Source organism: Cherax quadricarinatus, chromosome 16 (assembly GCF_038502225.1).
Source record: "Cherax quadricarinatus isolate ZL_2023a chromosome 16, ASM3850222v1, whole genome shotgun sequence".
Lineage (NCBI taxonomy): Eukaryota > Metazoa > Arthropoda > Malacostraca > Decapoda > Parastacidae > Cherax > Cherax quadricarinatus.
In genome coordinates, this window is record NC_091307.1 from 28,165,616 (window position 1) to 28,181,351 (window position 15,736).

The 15,736-nt window shown below is 40.9% G+C and overlaps 1 protein-coding gene across 1 annotated transcript in view; it reads left to right on the top strand.

The window, feature by feature from the left end:
• Nucleotides 1-15,736, top strand: part of LOC128688915 (SCY1-like protein 2) — a 158,639-nt gene that overhangs the window by 102,017 nt on the left and 40,886 nt on the right. The window contains exon 12 of the mRNA XM_053776967.2: nucleotides 6,954-7,099. Within this exon, the coding sequence (XP_053632942.1) occupies nucleotides 6,954-7,099 (146 nt within the window). The remainder of the gene's footprint in view (nucleotides 1-6,953; nucleotides 7,100-15,736) is intronic.

Here is a 15,736-nt window from a genome sequence, read left to right on the forward strand (position 1 = left end):
CCGCTAGAATTATTGAATATACAGTATATATACGTCCGAAACACTGGCTCATAAGACGTATATATACGACTGAAACAATCAAAGGGTTAATATGAATCTTAAACAGTTTGAAAGGGAATTAAATTCCAAGGACCCTCATCATATCTTAATCACATTCTTGAGGAATGTGACTTGATGGATTACAAAGGCGCTCGAAATTCGTTTCTCTTTTAAAGTAATTAAGTTACATGCTATTCTAACCTGCTCTTAAGTTTTTTAATCCATCATGGGACGTTTTCCATTTTTACTCATTTTTTTTGTATTTTGAATTCTCAATATCCAAACCATCAAAGTATGTTTCTTAACTCATCCTATAAACTAAAATTTCTAAAGTTATATGCTTGCATACCTAAAGTCTTATCTTAGCAATAGACACCAGTGCATGTCCACTGCCAAATACAGTCCAGGCAGGCCCTGCTTTATAGCGCTTCGCTTTGCAGCATTTTGCTTGACAGCATTTCATTAATGCATCAGTTTCAGTTATATCCATTCTTCATTTATTCAGACTTTCTACAATAAATATATTCACCACTCATTATAAGCTAGGGATGAAAATGCCTTAATGTTAGTAATGTGTGTACAGTAGACCCTCAACCAACGGCATTAATCCGTTCCAGAGAGCTTGCCATTAGTCGAATTTGCCGTTGGTCGAATTAATTTTCCGCATAAGAAATAATGGAAATAGAATTAATCCGTTCCTGACACCCCAAAGTCTGATTTTTTTTTTTTTACATGAAATATATTATTCCTTACACCAGAACAAATGGGACATGCAAAATAAAAAATAATCCATACCCCCGGCCGGGATTGAACCCGCGGTCATAGAGTCTCAAAACTCCAGCCCGTCGCGTTAGCCACTAGACCAGCTAGCCACAATAAGATTCATCCAACTAGGTATATTTCTACACCATAGGAAGGTTAGCACAGGCACCACTGTGACCACAAATGCAAGTTTTTACAGACGAATCTCCAGCTAGCGTGGCCGTGACGAACTCTAGCTCAAGTCCCTTCACTGCCGTCAACATGACTTAAGAAATCGTAATGACACGATTGCAAATGCCTCTTACCTTTATTGTGGAGTTGTTGATGAGTGATGTGCCAGCAGCAGGGGAGATTCAGGATTGTCTATTGCTTGGAAGGAGAATCCCCTTCCATAAAGACTTCAGGTACCAAGTCTTTTGGTGGGGTTACCTCCCTTCTTGGTTTTTTAATGCCACTAGGACCAGCTTGAGAGTCACTGGACCCCTGTCGCACAAAATATCTGTCCAGAGAGCTCTGTTTCTCACATGCCCTTAGGATTTCCCTAAAATGGGACATGAGAGTGTCATTGTACATGTTGCCAATGCGGCTTGCAAATTCTGTGACAGGATAAAATTCTTCGATAAATGCTTACACCTTCGTAAACATTGAACGCATTTCCCTAATCCTTGACGAAGTCATCTTCCTCCCTCTTTCTTCATCCTGCTCTGTAGAGCATTCCTGAGATGTGATCTGTTGCTGTTGCACCTGAAGCTCTTGCAGGTCTGCAGTGGTTAGTTCTTCCTCATCATTCGGCACCAACTCTCCCACATCCTCGTCACAAACCTCCAACCCCAAGGACTTCCCCAATGACACAATAGCTTTCACTACTGGCATAGCCTCCTGAGGGTTAGCCCCAAACCCTTCAAAATCCCTCTCTTCTACACATTCTGGCCAGTTTCCTCCAAGCAGAGTTCAAGGTCCTCTTAGTCACTCCCTCCCAAGCCTTACCTATAAGGTTTACACAACTGAGGATATTGAAGTGACCTTTCCAAAACTCTCTTAGGGTCAATTGAATGTCTGAGGTCTCTTCAAAGCACTTTTGAAACACTGCTTTTGTGTAGAGTTTTTTGAAGTTTGAAATGACCTGGTGGTCCATGGGCTGGAGGAGAGGAGTTGTATTAGGAGGCAAAAACTTCACCTTAATGAAACCAAACTTCCCTGCAATTTCCTCTTGCAAGTTGTGAGGATGAGCAGAAGCATCATCCACTACCAGGAGGCGCTTGAGTGACAATTTCTTTTCCTGGAGGTAATTTTTCACAGTGGGGCCAAACACACCATAAAACCAGTCCAAGAAAAATTCCCTAGTGACTCATGCCTTACTGTTTGATCTCCACAGCACACACAAATTACCCTTGACGATATTGTTTTTCTTGAACACACTGGGAGTATCAGAGTGATACACCAATAAAGGCTTCACTTTGCAATCGCCACTAGCATTACTACGCAACATTAATGTCAGCCTATCTTTCATAGGCTTATGTCCTGGGAGTGCCTTTTCCTCCTGAGTAATGTAAGTCCTGTTTGGCATTTTCTTCCAAAACAGGCCTGTTTCGTCACAATTAAACACTTGTTCAGGTTTTAAGTTTTCAGTCTCTGTGTATTCCTTAAAGTCCTTCACATATTTTTCAGCCGCATTTTTGGTCACCACTGGCTGCCTCACCATGCCTTACCACATTGAATATTAAATCTCTCAAACCAGCCTTTGCTGGCCTTAAATTCATCAGCAGCAGCACTATTTTGAGGCATTTTCTTAATGAGATCATCATGCAACTTCCTTGCCTTTTCACAAATTATAGACTGAGAAACACTATCACCTGATAATTGTTTTTCGTTTATCCATACCAATAACAGTCTCTCTACCTCTTTAATTATTTGTGGTCTCCGTTTTGAAAACATACTTGAACTTTTCACAGCAACAGCTTCCTTGATTGCCTGTCTGTTAGCCAATATAGTACTGATGGTTGAATGTGATTTGTTGTATTGCCTTTCCAACTCAGCCATATGGACTCCACTCTCGTATTTTTCAATGATCTCCTTCATTTCCATCATAATTCTCATCCTTTTTAACACAGGCTTGGCACTAGAAGCTTTCTTGGGGCCCATGGTGGCTTATTTAGTGGTTACAAGCACTAAAAACAGTGGAATAATAGAAAAATATATGGGAGGCACACATGGAAACCAACCGCAACAGCTTGTAAACAATGGCACACTGAGTCTTGGAGTGGCTGGGCCTGCTCAGGTCGTGCTCCCAGCACATGGACATGTTCTGGATGAACGTCGTTGGTAGAGACTTTTTTTATGCCAAAAAGCGCCATTAGACGAAATTGCTGTTACTTAATGCCACCATTAGTTGAGGGTCCACTGTACTGTACAGTGGATCCCCGGTTATCAGCCTGTGCAGATGTCAGCCAAATTGGATTTCGGCCGCTTTTTTGGCTGAAATTCTATCCTGGATTTCAGCTGGCAACTCGGAAATTGGCCATATTGGACGCATCTGCCCGCCATACTACTGCATGCGTGAGTCGGTCTGGCTGTGTCTCTCGGTGAGTGAGCATCACTCTACACATTCATCCAAACATTTCGTTATAATCCATTGTTTTTTGTGGTTGTTTATAGAGTGCGGCTGTGAAATAAGCCACCATGGGCCCAAAGAAAGTTCATAGTGCAAGCCCTTTGGCAAAGAAAGTGAGAAACACGATAGAATTCAGTGACAAAACCTTGTCCCACTTCAGGCAATTCTTAAAGAGATGCCAGAAACAGACCTCTCTGGACAGTTTTTTGTGCAACAGGGGTGCAGTGACTCTCAAGCTGGTCCTAGTGCGAGTAAAAGACAAAGAAAGGAAGTAACCCCGGATAGGGACTTGATACCTGAAGTCCTTATGGAGGGGGATTCCCCTCCCTAACAATAATCAGTCCTCCCTCTCTCCTCCTCCCTGTCTTCCATACGCCAACAAGAATCTTAGTTATTTTATTTAGTTCTCATTGTTTTGTGTATGTAAAACTATAGTTATTCTTTAACCCTTTGACTGTTTTGGTCGTATATAATATGTCTTATGAGCCAATGTGTTTGACATATTAATATGCCAAAATTCTAGCGGCTTCAAATCAAGCGGGAGAAAGCTGGTAGGCCCATATGTGAGAGAATGGGTCTCCATGGTCATTGTGCACAGTATAAAAAAAATTGGGGAGCCAGTGGTGCATTGTGGAAATGCCATTTCAGTAGTCCTTGTTCAGCATGCCTAGGGGTAAGAAATATCTGACTCCCTGGCAAATCTGGGCCTCTTCTCTTCCCAAGTGATTGCTCTAACACAGATGAAAGTGTCAGTGAAGATGAATTTCATGGTTTTGAGGAGTTTGTGACCGAAAGCAATGCTCAGGATGCCAGAAGAAAGAAAGAAAGAAAGAACAAAAGTGAAAAAAGGAAAGAAAGAAAGAGAAAGAAAAGAAAGAAAAAGAAAGAAAGAGAAAGAAAAAGTGTCGCGTGGGTACTTAGTGGAGATGTAGGAGTAAGGAATACACTCATGGGACGGTTGGTACATGTATATTGGCAGAGTCTTGAGGGGAGTGTAGCCCAGCCTACCTGTTCTTGTCTGTGCCTGAGAACAGAGTGAGAGTGGGTTTCTCTCATACCCTACTCACATAGGTGTAGCTTAGTGACATCACAAGCTAGTCATTGAGCCTAGCAAGGGATCCTATATATAATATGGTTGATACAACTTACGATATACTACACAAGTATATTACATTAGGAATTCAGTAACCCTACTGACAGTGGGACCAGATGAGTGTAGGTGGGGGCAGGGGAATGTGAGTGGGACTGGGTGAATGTTTGTTACATGGGGTTCGAAACATGGATTGGGTAATAAACACTCACATTGGATGTTCTCGTATGTATATTGAATGGAATATATGGGAACGCCAGGCCTGACCTGTCTCCTCTCTTGTATCTGATACTAGTAGTATCAGTTACCAATAGTGTCAGTAGTAATGACTCATACCAGCCGTTACTGATTCACCACCTTCTGAATGACTGTTATATCAAGAAAGAAAGAATGAAGAAAGAAAGAATGAAGAAAGAAAGAATGGAAGAAAGAAAGAATGAAAAAAAAAAGAAAGGTAGGTAGGTAGGAATGATGACACTTGACCATTTACCTAGATAACTACCTAACACAAATGCCTGCTACTACTTTGAAGAAAACTGCTCAGACAAGGTGCTTTGTCTGTGCACATACAAAAAAAAAACAACAAAAACTCAGAGGTACTTGTTTTATGTGTGAGGAATGTAAAACACCATTGTGTATGAAACCATGTTTCAAAGAGTTCCACAAGCTGCAGAACTTCTAGGAACATGTCCAGTGACTGTACATTTGTATATATATTATAGAACAATAGTAATAAAAAATTTTTTGTATTGTTGGTTTGTGTAAACAAGTTTTCTAAACAATATAATGATAATAATGTTTGTGCGGTTATTGTGTTGCATACGATTGTATATATGTACATTGCAGGCCACATAAGTTATTTGGAAAAAAAAATATTGGAAAATACAAGAAACCTTCGAATGGGAGTAAATATAAGTGTACCGGGTGAGTGACATTCATTGCTGTTGCCATATGCTGCTCATTTTCTACCAACTTTGCACCTCTATATCTCGGTAAGTAATGATCGCAAAAAAAGTTTTTAGGCTTAAAACACTCAGCAGGTTAATCCTAACATTTTGGTGAGAAAAAATAATTTTTTTATTTTTCGAATATTTTTCGACATAGGAAGACAGTTTCAGAAATGGGCTTGCGACAGCCAAAGAGTTAAAAAATGTATTTTTTGTTAATATTTTTGGGCGTCTGGAATGGATTAATTGTATTTACATTAATTTGTATTTGCATTTATGGGAAATATTACTTCGGTTTTTCAGCCTTTTTGGATTTAGGCCGACCTTCTGGAATGGATTACGGCCGAAATCCGGGATCCCACTGTATATGCATTTTTTAGGCCTAGCTCTATTGCTCACTTAATATATGATAGTGTAAACATGATATCAGGCTTTTATATGCATATGAAAGTGAGAAAGGGCTGTTTCACTTTACAGCAATTTTCACTTTACAACAATAGCCTGGAACCTAACCTACTGTATAAGGAGGGCCCTTCCTGTATATAAATACTGTACATTCACCTCCTCCATATTCCCTTCATATTATAAGACATGTTGAACATAGTAATTGTTTGTTATATTTTAATGATACTTGTAACTCATGGAAAGCATATAAATCTATAGGGGAAGGAAGGCGGGGTAGGGGTCGTCCTCGAAAGGGTTGGAGAGAGGGGGTAAAGGAGGTTTTGTGGGCAAGGGGCTTGGACTTCCAGCAAGCATGCGTGAGCGTGTTAAATAGGAGTGAATGGAGACGAATGGTACTTGGGACCTGACGATCTGTTGGAGTGTGAGCAGGGTAATATTTAGTGAAGGGATTCAGGGAAACCGGTTATTTTCATATAGTCGGACTTGAGTCCTGGAAATGGGAAGTACAATGCCTGCACTTTAAAGGAGGGGTTTGGGATATTGACAGTTTGGAGGGATATGTTGTGTATCTTTATATGTGTATGCTTCTAAACTGTTGTATTCTGAGCACCTCTGCAAAAACAGTGATAATGTGCGAGTGTGGTGAAAGTGTTGAATGATGAAAGTATTTTCTTTTTGGGGATTTTCTTTCTTTTTTGGGTCACCCTGCCTCAGTGGGAGACGGCCGACTTGTTGAAAAAAAAAAAAAACTTGTAACTCTCACTTAAAATGTATTAAATTTAAAATAATTCGATTTTCAGCAGAAGAGTTCAGCCCTTGTATCCATCACATATTTTAATAGAAAGCATTGTGGAAAAGATACAAATGTATTAGTACAGGAATACATTGCTAAAAGAGTTAATGATATTTAATGAAAGGTACATGATGAGATAGGTTTGTCACAAAGGAACTTTATTGAGTGTTGAGATAGGTAAATGTTTTCTAAAGATAAACTTGCTTGTACACTATGTTTCTGGTTTAGAAAAGTACTGTATCAAATATGATATTGTGATGAGCAAGTATGTTTAATATTGAGTAACATTAATCATTCTTTATGCAGGTATCTTCAAAGTTGCACTGAACCATAAGAAATTAGGCATCACCAAGGAGATCTTAGCAACGAAGTCTCTACCATTCCTCTTTCCTCTCAGCATCGAAAACTCTCTCACACCTTCTCAGCACTCAGCAATTATGGCACTCATTAAGGTTTGAATGATAAACTTGCCAAAAATGAGAAATTTTGTAACTTATTTTTTCTGTATGTCATAATATTTAGACACCATTTATATTATTATTATTATTATTGTTATTATTATTATTATTGTTATTATTATTATTATTATTATTATTATTGTAGCAGTAGTAGTATATTATAATCATGGAGAAGTGCTAAATCCATAGGGGTCATATACTGGCTGCAGAATGGAAGGTAATCAGATTTGATTGAAGGAAGAGGAAGGCTGCTCTAGTTTGTTGAATCAAAAGCCCTTCAGCATCGAGGCATCATCCCTTCTCCTTGAAGGGTTATTAGCAGCAGAGACACAAAAATCATGTGTACTTTCACATTTATTCTAATTGTATGAATGATCATATGCAGATGTTATCTAGTTATGAACTTTTGAGTTACTAGCTCTTGCTTCACATGGCGAGGGCCTGGGTTTGATTCCCAGCCAGAGTAGAAATATTGGGTACCTGGGTGCTAGTCAACTGGTGTGGGTCGCATCCTGGGACACTGACCTAATTTGCGCGAAATGTTCAGCTTAACAAGGGGATTGATGTCAGCTAGGCCTGTATACCATGTACATTTACTTGTAGGAAATAAAGATATTATTATTATTATTATTATTATTATTATTATTATTATTATTATAATAAAATTAGAATTTTTTTTTTATTAACACATCAGCTGATTCCCACCAAGGCAGGGTGGCCCGAAAAAGAAAAACTTTTATCATCATTCACTCCATCACTGTTTTGCCAGAGGGGTGCTTTACACTACAGTTATAAAACTGCAACATTAACACCCCTCCTTCAGAGTGTAGACACTGTACCTCCCATCTTCAGGAACTCAAGTCCGGCCTGCCGGTTTCCCTGAACCCCTTCATAAATGTTACTTTGCTCACACTCCAACAGCACATCAAGTATTAAAAACCATTTGTCTCCATTCACTCCTATCAAATACACTCGTGCACACTGGCTGGAAGTCCAAGCCCCTCGCACACAAAACCTCCTTTAACCCCTCCCTCCAACCCTTCATTGGCTGACCCCCTCCTCCCCCCCTTCCCTCCACTACAAATTTATACACTCTCGAAGTCATTCTGTTTTGTTCCATTCTCTTTACATGTCCGAACCATCTCAACAACCCCTCCTCAGCTCTCTGGATAATAGTTTTGGTAATCCCACACCTCCTAATTTCCAAACTACGAATTCTCTGCATTTTATTCATACCACGCTTTGCCCTTAGACATGACATCTCCACTGCCTCCAGCCTTCTCCTCGTTGCAACATTCATCACCCATGCTTCACACCCATACAAGAGTGTTGGTACAACTATACTCTCATACATTCCCCTCTTTGCTTCCATGGACAAAGTTCTTTGTCTCCATAGACTCCTAAGTGCACCACTCACCCTTTTCCCCTCATCAATTCTATGATTCATCTCATCCTTCACAGACCCATCTGCTGACATGTCCACTCCTAAATATCTGAATACAGTCATCTCCTCCATACTCTCTCCCTCCAATCTGATATCCAATCTTTCGTCACCTAATCTTTTTTGTTATCCTCATAACCTTACTCTTTCCTATATTCATTTTTAATTTTCTTCTTTTACATACCTTACCAGATTTATATACCAACCTCTGCAACTTCTCTTCAGAATCTCACAAAAGCTCAGTGTCATCAACAAAGACCAACTGTGACAACTCCCACTTTGTGTTTTTTTCTTTATCTTTTAATTCCACACCTCTTGCCAAGACCCTAGCATTCACTTCTCTTACAACCCCATCTATAAATATATTGAACAACCACGGTGACATCACACATCCTTGTCTAAGGCCTACTTTTACTGGGAAATAATCTCCCTCTCTCCTACACACTCTAACCTGAGCCTCGCTATCCTCATAAAAACTCTTCACTGCTTTCAGTAACCTACCTCCTATACCATACACCTGCAACATCTGCCACATTGCCCCCTTATCCACTTTGTCATATCTTCTTTCAACACACCGACCGTATCCCACCAAGGCGGGGCGGCCCAAAAGGAAAAATGAAAATTTCTCCTTTTATATTTAGTAATATATACAGGAGAAGGGGTTACTAGCCCCTATACTCTCACTAGCCCATCTATCCTCTGATAGTTGTTTATATCTTACCCTAACTGCCTCCTCTCTTAGTTATACACCTTCACCTCTCTCTTGTTGGTAGACAGCAACCGCCCAGGGAGGTACTACCGTCCTGCGAAGTGAGTGTAAAACTGAAGCCTGTAATTGTGTTACACGATGGTAGGATTGCTGGTGTCTTTTTTTTTCTATCTCATACACATGCAAGATTTCAGGTATGTCTTGCTACTTCTACTTACACTTAGATCACACTACACATACATGTACAAGCATATATATACACACACCCCTTTGGGTTTTCTTCTATTTTCTTTCTAGCTCTTGTTCTTGTTTATTTCCTCTTACCTCCATGGGGAAGTGGAACAGAATTCTTCCTCTGTAAGCCATGCGTGTTGTAAGAGGTGACTAAATTGCCAGGAGCAAGGGGCTAGTAACCCCTTCTCCTGTATATATTACTAAATGTAAAAGGAGAAACTTTCGTTTTTCCTTTTGGGCCACCCCGCCTCGGTGGGATACGGGCGGTGTGTTGAAAGAAAGAAAGAATGTAGCCTAAACATTAAACTGTTTCTAGGTACATGTACTGTCTTTATTATTTTTAGAATTTTACCTTTTCCTAACTTCTTGCATCACTAGTAATGTTTCTGAGTGCTATAGTTAATATGTATACAGGTGCTCTTCACTTTACAATGGTTAGACTTACAATATTTTGATTTACGATGGTGTGATAGCAATGCACATTTGTACTGTACAGTACTGTATATTTATTGATAGGATAAACTTTTTTTTTTAACACATCGGCTGTTTCCTACCGAGGCAGGGTGACCCAAAGAGAAAGAAAAACTCAAAAGAAAGAAAAAACTTTCATCATCATTCAGCACTTTCACCATCATTCATACATAATCACTATCTTTGCAGAGGCACTCAGAGATGACAGTTTAGACGTCACTCCAAACAGCCAATATCCCAAACCCCTCCTTTAAAGAGCAGGCATTGTACTTCCCATTTCCAGGACTCAAGTCTGGCTAATCGGTTTCTTTGCATCCCTTCACAAAATATAAGAATATAAGAAAGAAGGAACACTGCAGCAGGCCTACTGACCCATGCGAAGCAAGTCCATGTCACCCTCCGGCTTAGCCCAATGACTGACCTAGTTAGGTCATTTCCACTTAAGGAAGGAGCACGGCATCAGACCTAGTAGCACAAGCTAGTCAGGTCCAATTCACACCCATCCATGCCCACTCATGTATTTATCTAGCCTATTTTTAAAACTACACAACATTTTAGCCTCTATAACTGTTCTCGGGAGTTTGTTCCACTTATCCACAACTCTATTACCCTGCTCACACTCCAACAGCTCGTCAGGTCCCAAAAACCATTCATCTCCGTTCACTCCTATCTAACATGCTCACATATGCTTGCTGGAAATGCAAGCCCCTTCCCCACAAAACCTCCTTTACCCTGTTCCTCCAACCCTTCCTAGAATGATATGATAAACTTGTATTCATTTACTTCTCAATACTGGTACAGTGGTCCCTCAATAATCGTCCGGCCTGAAAGTCATCCATTTTGGAAATAGTCCCATTATTTCGTCTAAACATTGGCTTGCAAATGGTCCATTAACTCACTAATCGTCCTGCGTCTGGGACGCGTACTCACGCTCTGAGCCGCCTGGGCCTGCCTTCCCAGCCAGTGTGCCATTGTTTACCAGTGAGTGATGGTCCCCTCACTTGCTCCTACGAAATATTTCATAATATTCCATTGATTTTAGTGCTTGCAAGTGCTAAATAAGCTACCATGGCTCCAAAGAAAGCTTCTAGTGCCAGCCCTTTGGTAAAGAATATGAGAAACACACATAATTTATGAAAAAGTTTGGTAAACACTATGACATATTTATTAGAAAACGTTTCGATCCTGGGACCTTGATCACTTCTAACATACAGAGGTAGAAAGACATTATATATATATACAGTGGACCCCCGCATAACGATCACCTCCAAATGCGACCAATTATGTAAGTGTATTTATGTAAGTGCGTTTGTACGTGTATGTTTGGGGGTCTGAAATTGACTAATCTACTTCACAATATTCCTTATGGGAAAAAATTCGGTCAGTACTGGCACCTGAACATACTACTGGAATGAAAAAAGTTCGTTAACCGGGGGTCCACTGTATAGGCGGAGAGTGAGGTGTGAATGACTCATGACCTGAGGAATATCATGTTTTGATGAGGACGGGTAGACGATGAAATCATGTGACTCCTGTGTTGTTGGGTTGGTGGTGCTTAAGTATCACGTATGCCAATGTTTTTGAAATTTTGTAGTTTCCAGTGTTGCGTTCTATAGTGTCGGTGACGGCGATTAGTGAGGCTTCTAGGCACCGTCGGCGTCTGAGGTTTGGTTCGGTGAGAACGAGTTGTGCCTCATTCGAGTTCATCAAATGCCCCGTGGAGTCTTTCTGGAGGACACAGGCATACCTTTCATCGTCTCTGTTAGAGGCATTTCGATGCTCATTCAGGCGGACTGCAAGATCTCTGTCTGTCTCGCCTACATATTTCTTGGGACAGAACCCACAGGGGATAGTGTAGACGCCTGCTGTAGAAGTTAGAGGTGTGGGGCTGCGTTTCATAGTGAAGTCTTTGATAGATGATGTGTTTATGGTGGAAACATTGATGTTACTCATAGCAAGTGCCCGGCGAGTATTCGTGGCAACATGAAAAAGTTAGTAGAAAAATACAAAGGTGGTGGTGGTGGTGGTAGAGTGGAAGCAGTTGTGATAGTGGTTGATGGTGGTAGAAGGTAGTAGTGATGGTGGTAACAGTTGTAATAGTGGTAGAAAGTCGTAGTGATGGTGGTAGAGGGTTCCTTCTTTAGTGATTCAGTGATTCTATCAACTCCTCCAGTGTTGATAAATTAGACACATGTGCAACTCTTGGGTATCTTCATTAACTCTTTGAGGGTTTCGGACGTACTAGTACGGCTTATGCGCAGGGGTTTTTTGACGTACTAGTACGCATAAATTCTAGCGCCATCAAATCTCACAGGAAAAGGCTGGTAGGCCTAGATGTTAGAGAATGGGTCTGTGTGGTTGGTGTGCGCAGTAGAAAAAAAATCTGGGACCCAGTGGTGCATTGTGGGAATGCCATCTTAGTACACAATGTCCACCATGCCTCACGGCAAGAAGTTCCTCACTCCTCGGCGAATTGGGACACTTTTGTTCCCCAGTGACAGTTCTAATACAGATGGAAGTGCCAGTGAAGATGAGTTTCAAGGTTTTGGTGAGGTTTTGACCGAAACTAATGACCATAATATCGGTAATAGTGAGGAAAACCCAGACGACCCTCAGCCTTCCACCTCTGGTGCTGGGCTGTCTTGTTCGTGTTCAGTTGTACCAGAATCAAAGAGGAAACTCCTATTTTCCCAAATCCCAGACTCAGATGTGAGCATTTGTGATGATAGTGATAGTGATTATGAACTACAAGCTCTTGAAAACAGTTCCAGTAGTGATAGTGAAGTGCAATATTCCCAGTGAAGCGTCAGTATATACGACGATATATGCGCTCTGGTAGTGTGCCATATGCTATTCCAAGGGGAAGGAGTACATCTTGGAGTACATCCCGTGGCTGTACAACAGGAACAGACAGTGAAAATGACGATGATAGTGTTGCAATTGGGATGGAAAGTGTGCATGGTGGTGGTAGTGGTGGTGACGGCCGTGAGGCACCAGCAGTGGGCCATGCTGCCACCCACGCTGCCACCCACGCCGCTGCCTCAGCTGATCTACAACAAAGGCCACCATCCCCCACCCACCCACCACACCAGCCTCCAAAACCATAACCTCCACAACCACAACCACCTGTCATTGTCCAATACCCACCAACAGACCATACCTGGGATTGGCAGGAAGCTAGCAATTTTGTTCCAAATGCCCACCAGTTTGATGACAGCCAAAGTGGAATACGGCCATCTTGTACACTTGGGAACAATGCCACTGAACTGGAATGTTTCGAGTTATTCTTTGACGAACCCTTGATCGAAAGTATTGTCATGGAAAGTAACACATACTACGAGTACACCATAGCAAACACAATACTTTCACCAAAATCACGTCTACACCAGTGGAAGGAGGCAACTGTGGTTGAGATGTATCTTTTCTTTGCCACAATAATGCTTATGCCACATGTGTATAAGCACAAAGTGAAATCATACTGGTCAACAGACCGCCTGATTGCAACCCCAGGTTTCAGTGATATAATGCCAGTGAATCGATTTGTGCTAATGTTACGTATGCTTCACTTCTCAGACAAAACCAGGCCTGACAGAAACGACAGGTTGTATAAGATTAGGCATGTGTTTGTGTATGTGAAAGAGAAATTCAATATGTATTTTTATCCCTTCAGGAAGCTTGTAATTGACGAGTCTTTGATTCTGTTCAAAGGAAGACTCTTTCAAGCAGTACATACCAAGCAAGAGGAAACGCTTTGGTATAAAGTTGTTTGTGCTTTGTGATTGTTACAGTGGTCTGGTATTGGATATTATTGTGTACACTGGAAGTTATACATTGCAAAATACCATGAATTTATTGGGCATCTCTGGTGATGTGGTTAGAACAATGATAGAACCATACCTTGGTAAGGGGCATATATTATATATGTACTGATAACTGGTACACAAGCCCCTCACTCAGTGATTTTTTTGTGAGTGAACATGACAGATGTGTGTGGCACAGTGCATGTAAATCGGAAACATATGCCCAGGTTTGACGCTGGCACTCGTAGAGGTGAGGTGCAGGCGTTTGCTGCCAATGACATCATGGCATTTCGGTGGCATGACAAACGAGATGTCACACTGTTGTCATCAGTTCACCCTAAGGAAATGGCAGACACTGGCAGGCAGCATAGAGAGAACAATGAACCCATTCTAAAACCTGCAGCTGTGATTGATTACACCTTCAATATGCGTTCAGTGGACAAATGTGACATGCAGATTGGGTTTGCTGATTGTGTTCGCAAGAGTTATAAGTGGTACATAAAACTCTTTTTTCCATCTTCTGGACATTTCCACGCTCAATGCTTATAATATGTATAAGATGAGGACCAGAAACAAACCACAATACGGCGAATTCTGTTTGTCTGTCATCAGACAAATAGTATTCAAGTACCAAGGAAGAACACCTGCAATAGACCGCCCACCAAATTATCAACAACTACCTTCTCGTCTGAAGCATGGTGATCACTTCCTGGTAAAACTGCCTGCTACTGCTTTCAAGAAAAAGGCTCAGAAGAGGTGTTACGTCTGTGCACATACAAAAAAACGCCCACAACAACACAGAGACACTCGTTTTATGTGTGAGGAGTGTAAAACACCACTGTGCATGACACCTTGTTTCAAAGACTTCCACAGGCTGCAGAACTTCTAGAAACATTCCCTGTGACTGTATACGTGTATATAAAATATAGAAAAATAGTAATAAACAACATTTCATATCGTTTGTTTGTGTAAATATTTTTTATAAACAAAACAATAACAACAGTGTTTACGCCCTTATTGTGTAGTATTGAAAAAGAAAAAACTTACAAAATACTGATCATATTGGTCTCACAGGCCATAAAAGTTACTTGGAAAAGGAAAAATTAAAAAATAATAGAAATTAGTACATAAGAAAGTAAATAAAAGAATACCGGGAGACGGCAGTCAGCGATGTTGCCACATTGTCCCCCTTTTTCATCAACTTCACGCCTCCATGTATTCGTAAGTATTGATGGTAAAAAATTTTTGTTTAGCCCATAATATTTAGAAAAAACAAACTTTATTTTTTCATAAGAAAAAATAATTTTTTTTTTTGGAAATTTGGCCGACCCTGAGAACGAGTCTCTGAGAGGACCTGTCGACCCTCAAAGGGTTAAGGAAACGTTTCGCCACACAGTGGCTTCATCAGTCCATACACAGGAGAAACTTGAAGAACAGGAGGAGAATGAGGTAATCAGTCCCTCAACTTTGAGTCGATGTGGTCAGTCCATCAATCTTGAATAGAATACGGCATATGAGCAGAGAAGCAGCTTATAAACCGTAGGGAGGAGAGGTGCAGCAGTCGTAGGTGGTGTCACATTTGCCCAATGTGGAAGTAGGTCGTGCCCAAGGGTTAGGCAAGCGAAGAATTCCCAAGTATTAAGATCCCAAGAAGTTGCAGTGTCTGACAGGATTGTAGATTAATGGTTCACAGAATCGACATGTTGATAAATTGCCTAACCTTTGGGCATGACCTACTTCCACATTGGGCAAATGTGACACCACCTACGACTGCTGCACCTCTCCTGCCTACGGTTTATAAGCTGCTTCTCCGCTCATATGCCGTATTCTATTCAAGATTGATGGACTGACCACATCGACTCAAGGTTGAGGGACTGATTACCTCATTCTCCTCCTGTTCTTCAAGTTTCTCCTGTGTATGGACTGATGAAGCCACTGTGTGGCAAAACGTTTCCTTAATAAAGATACCCAAGAGT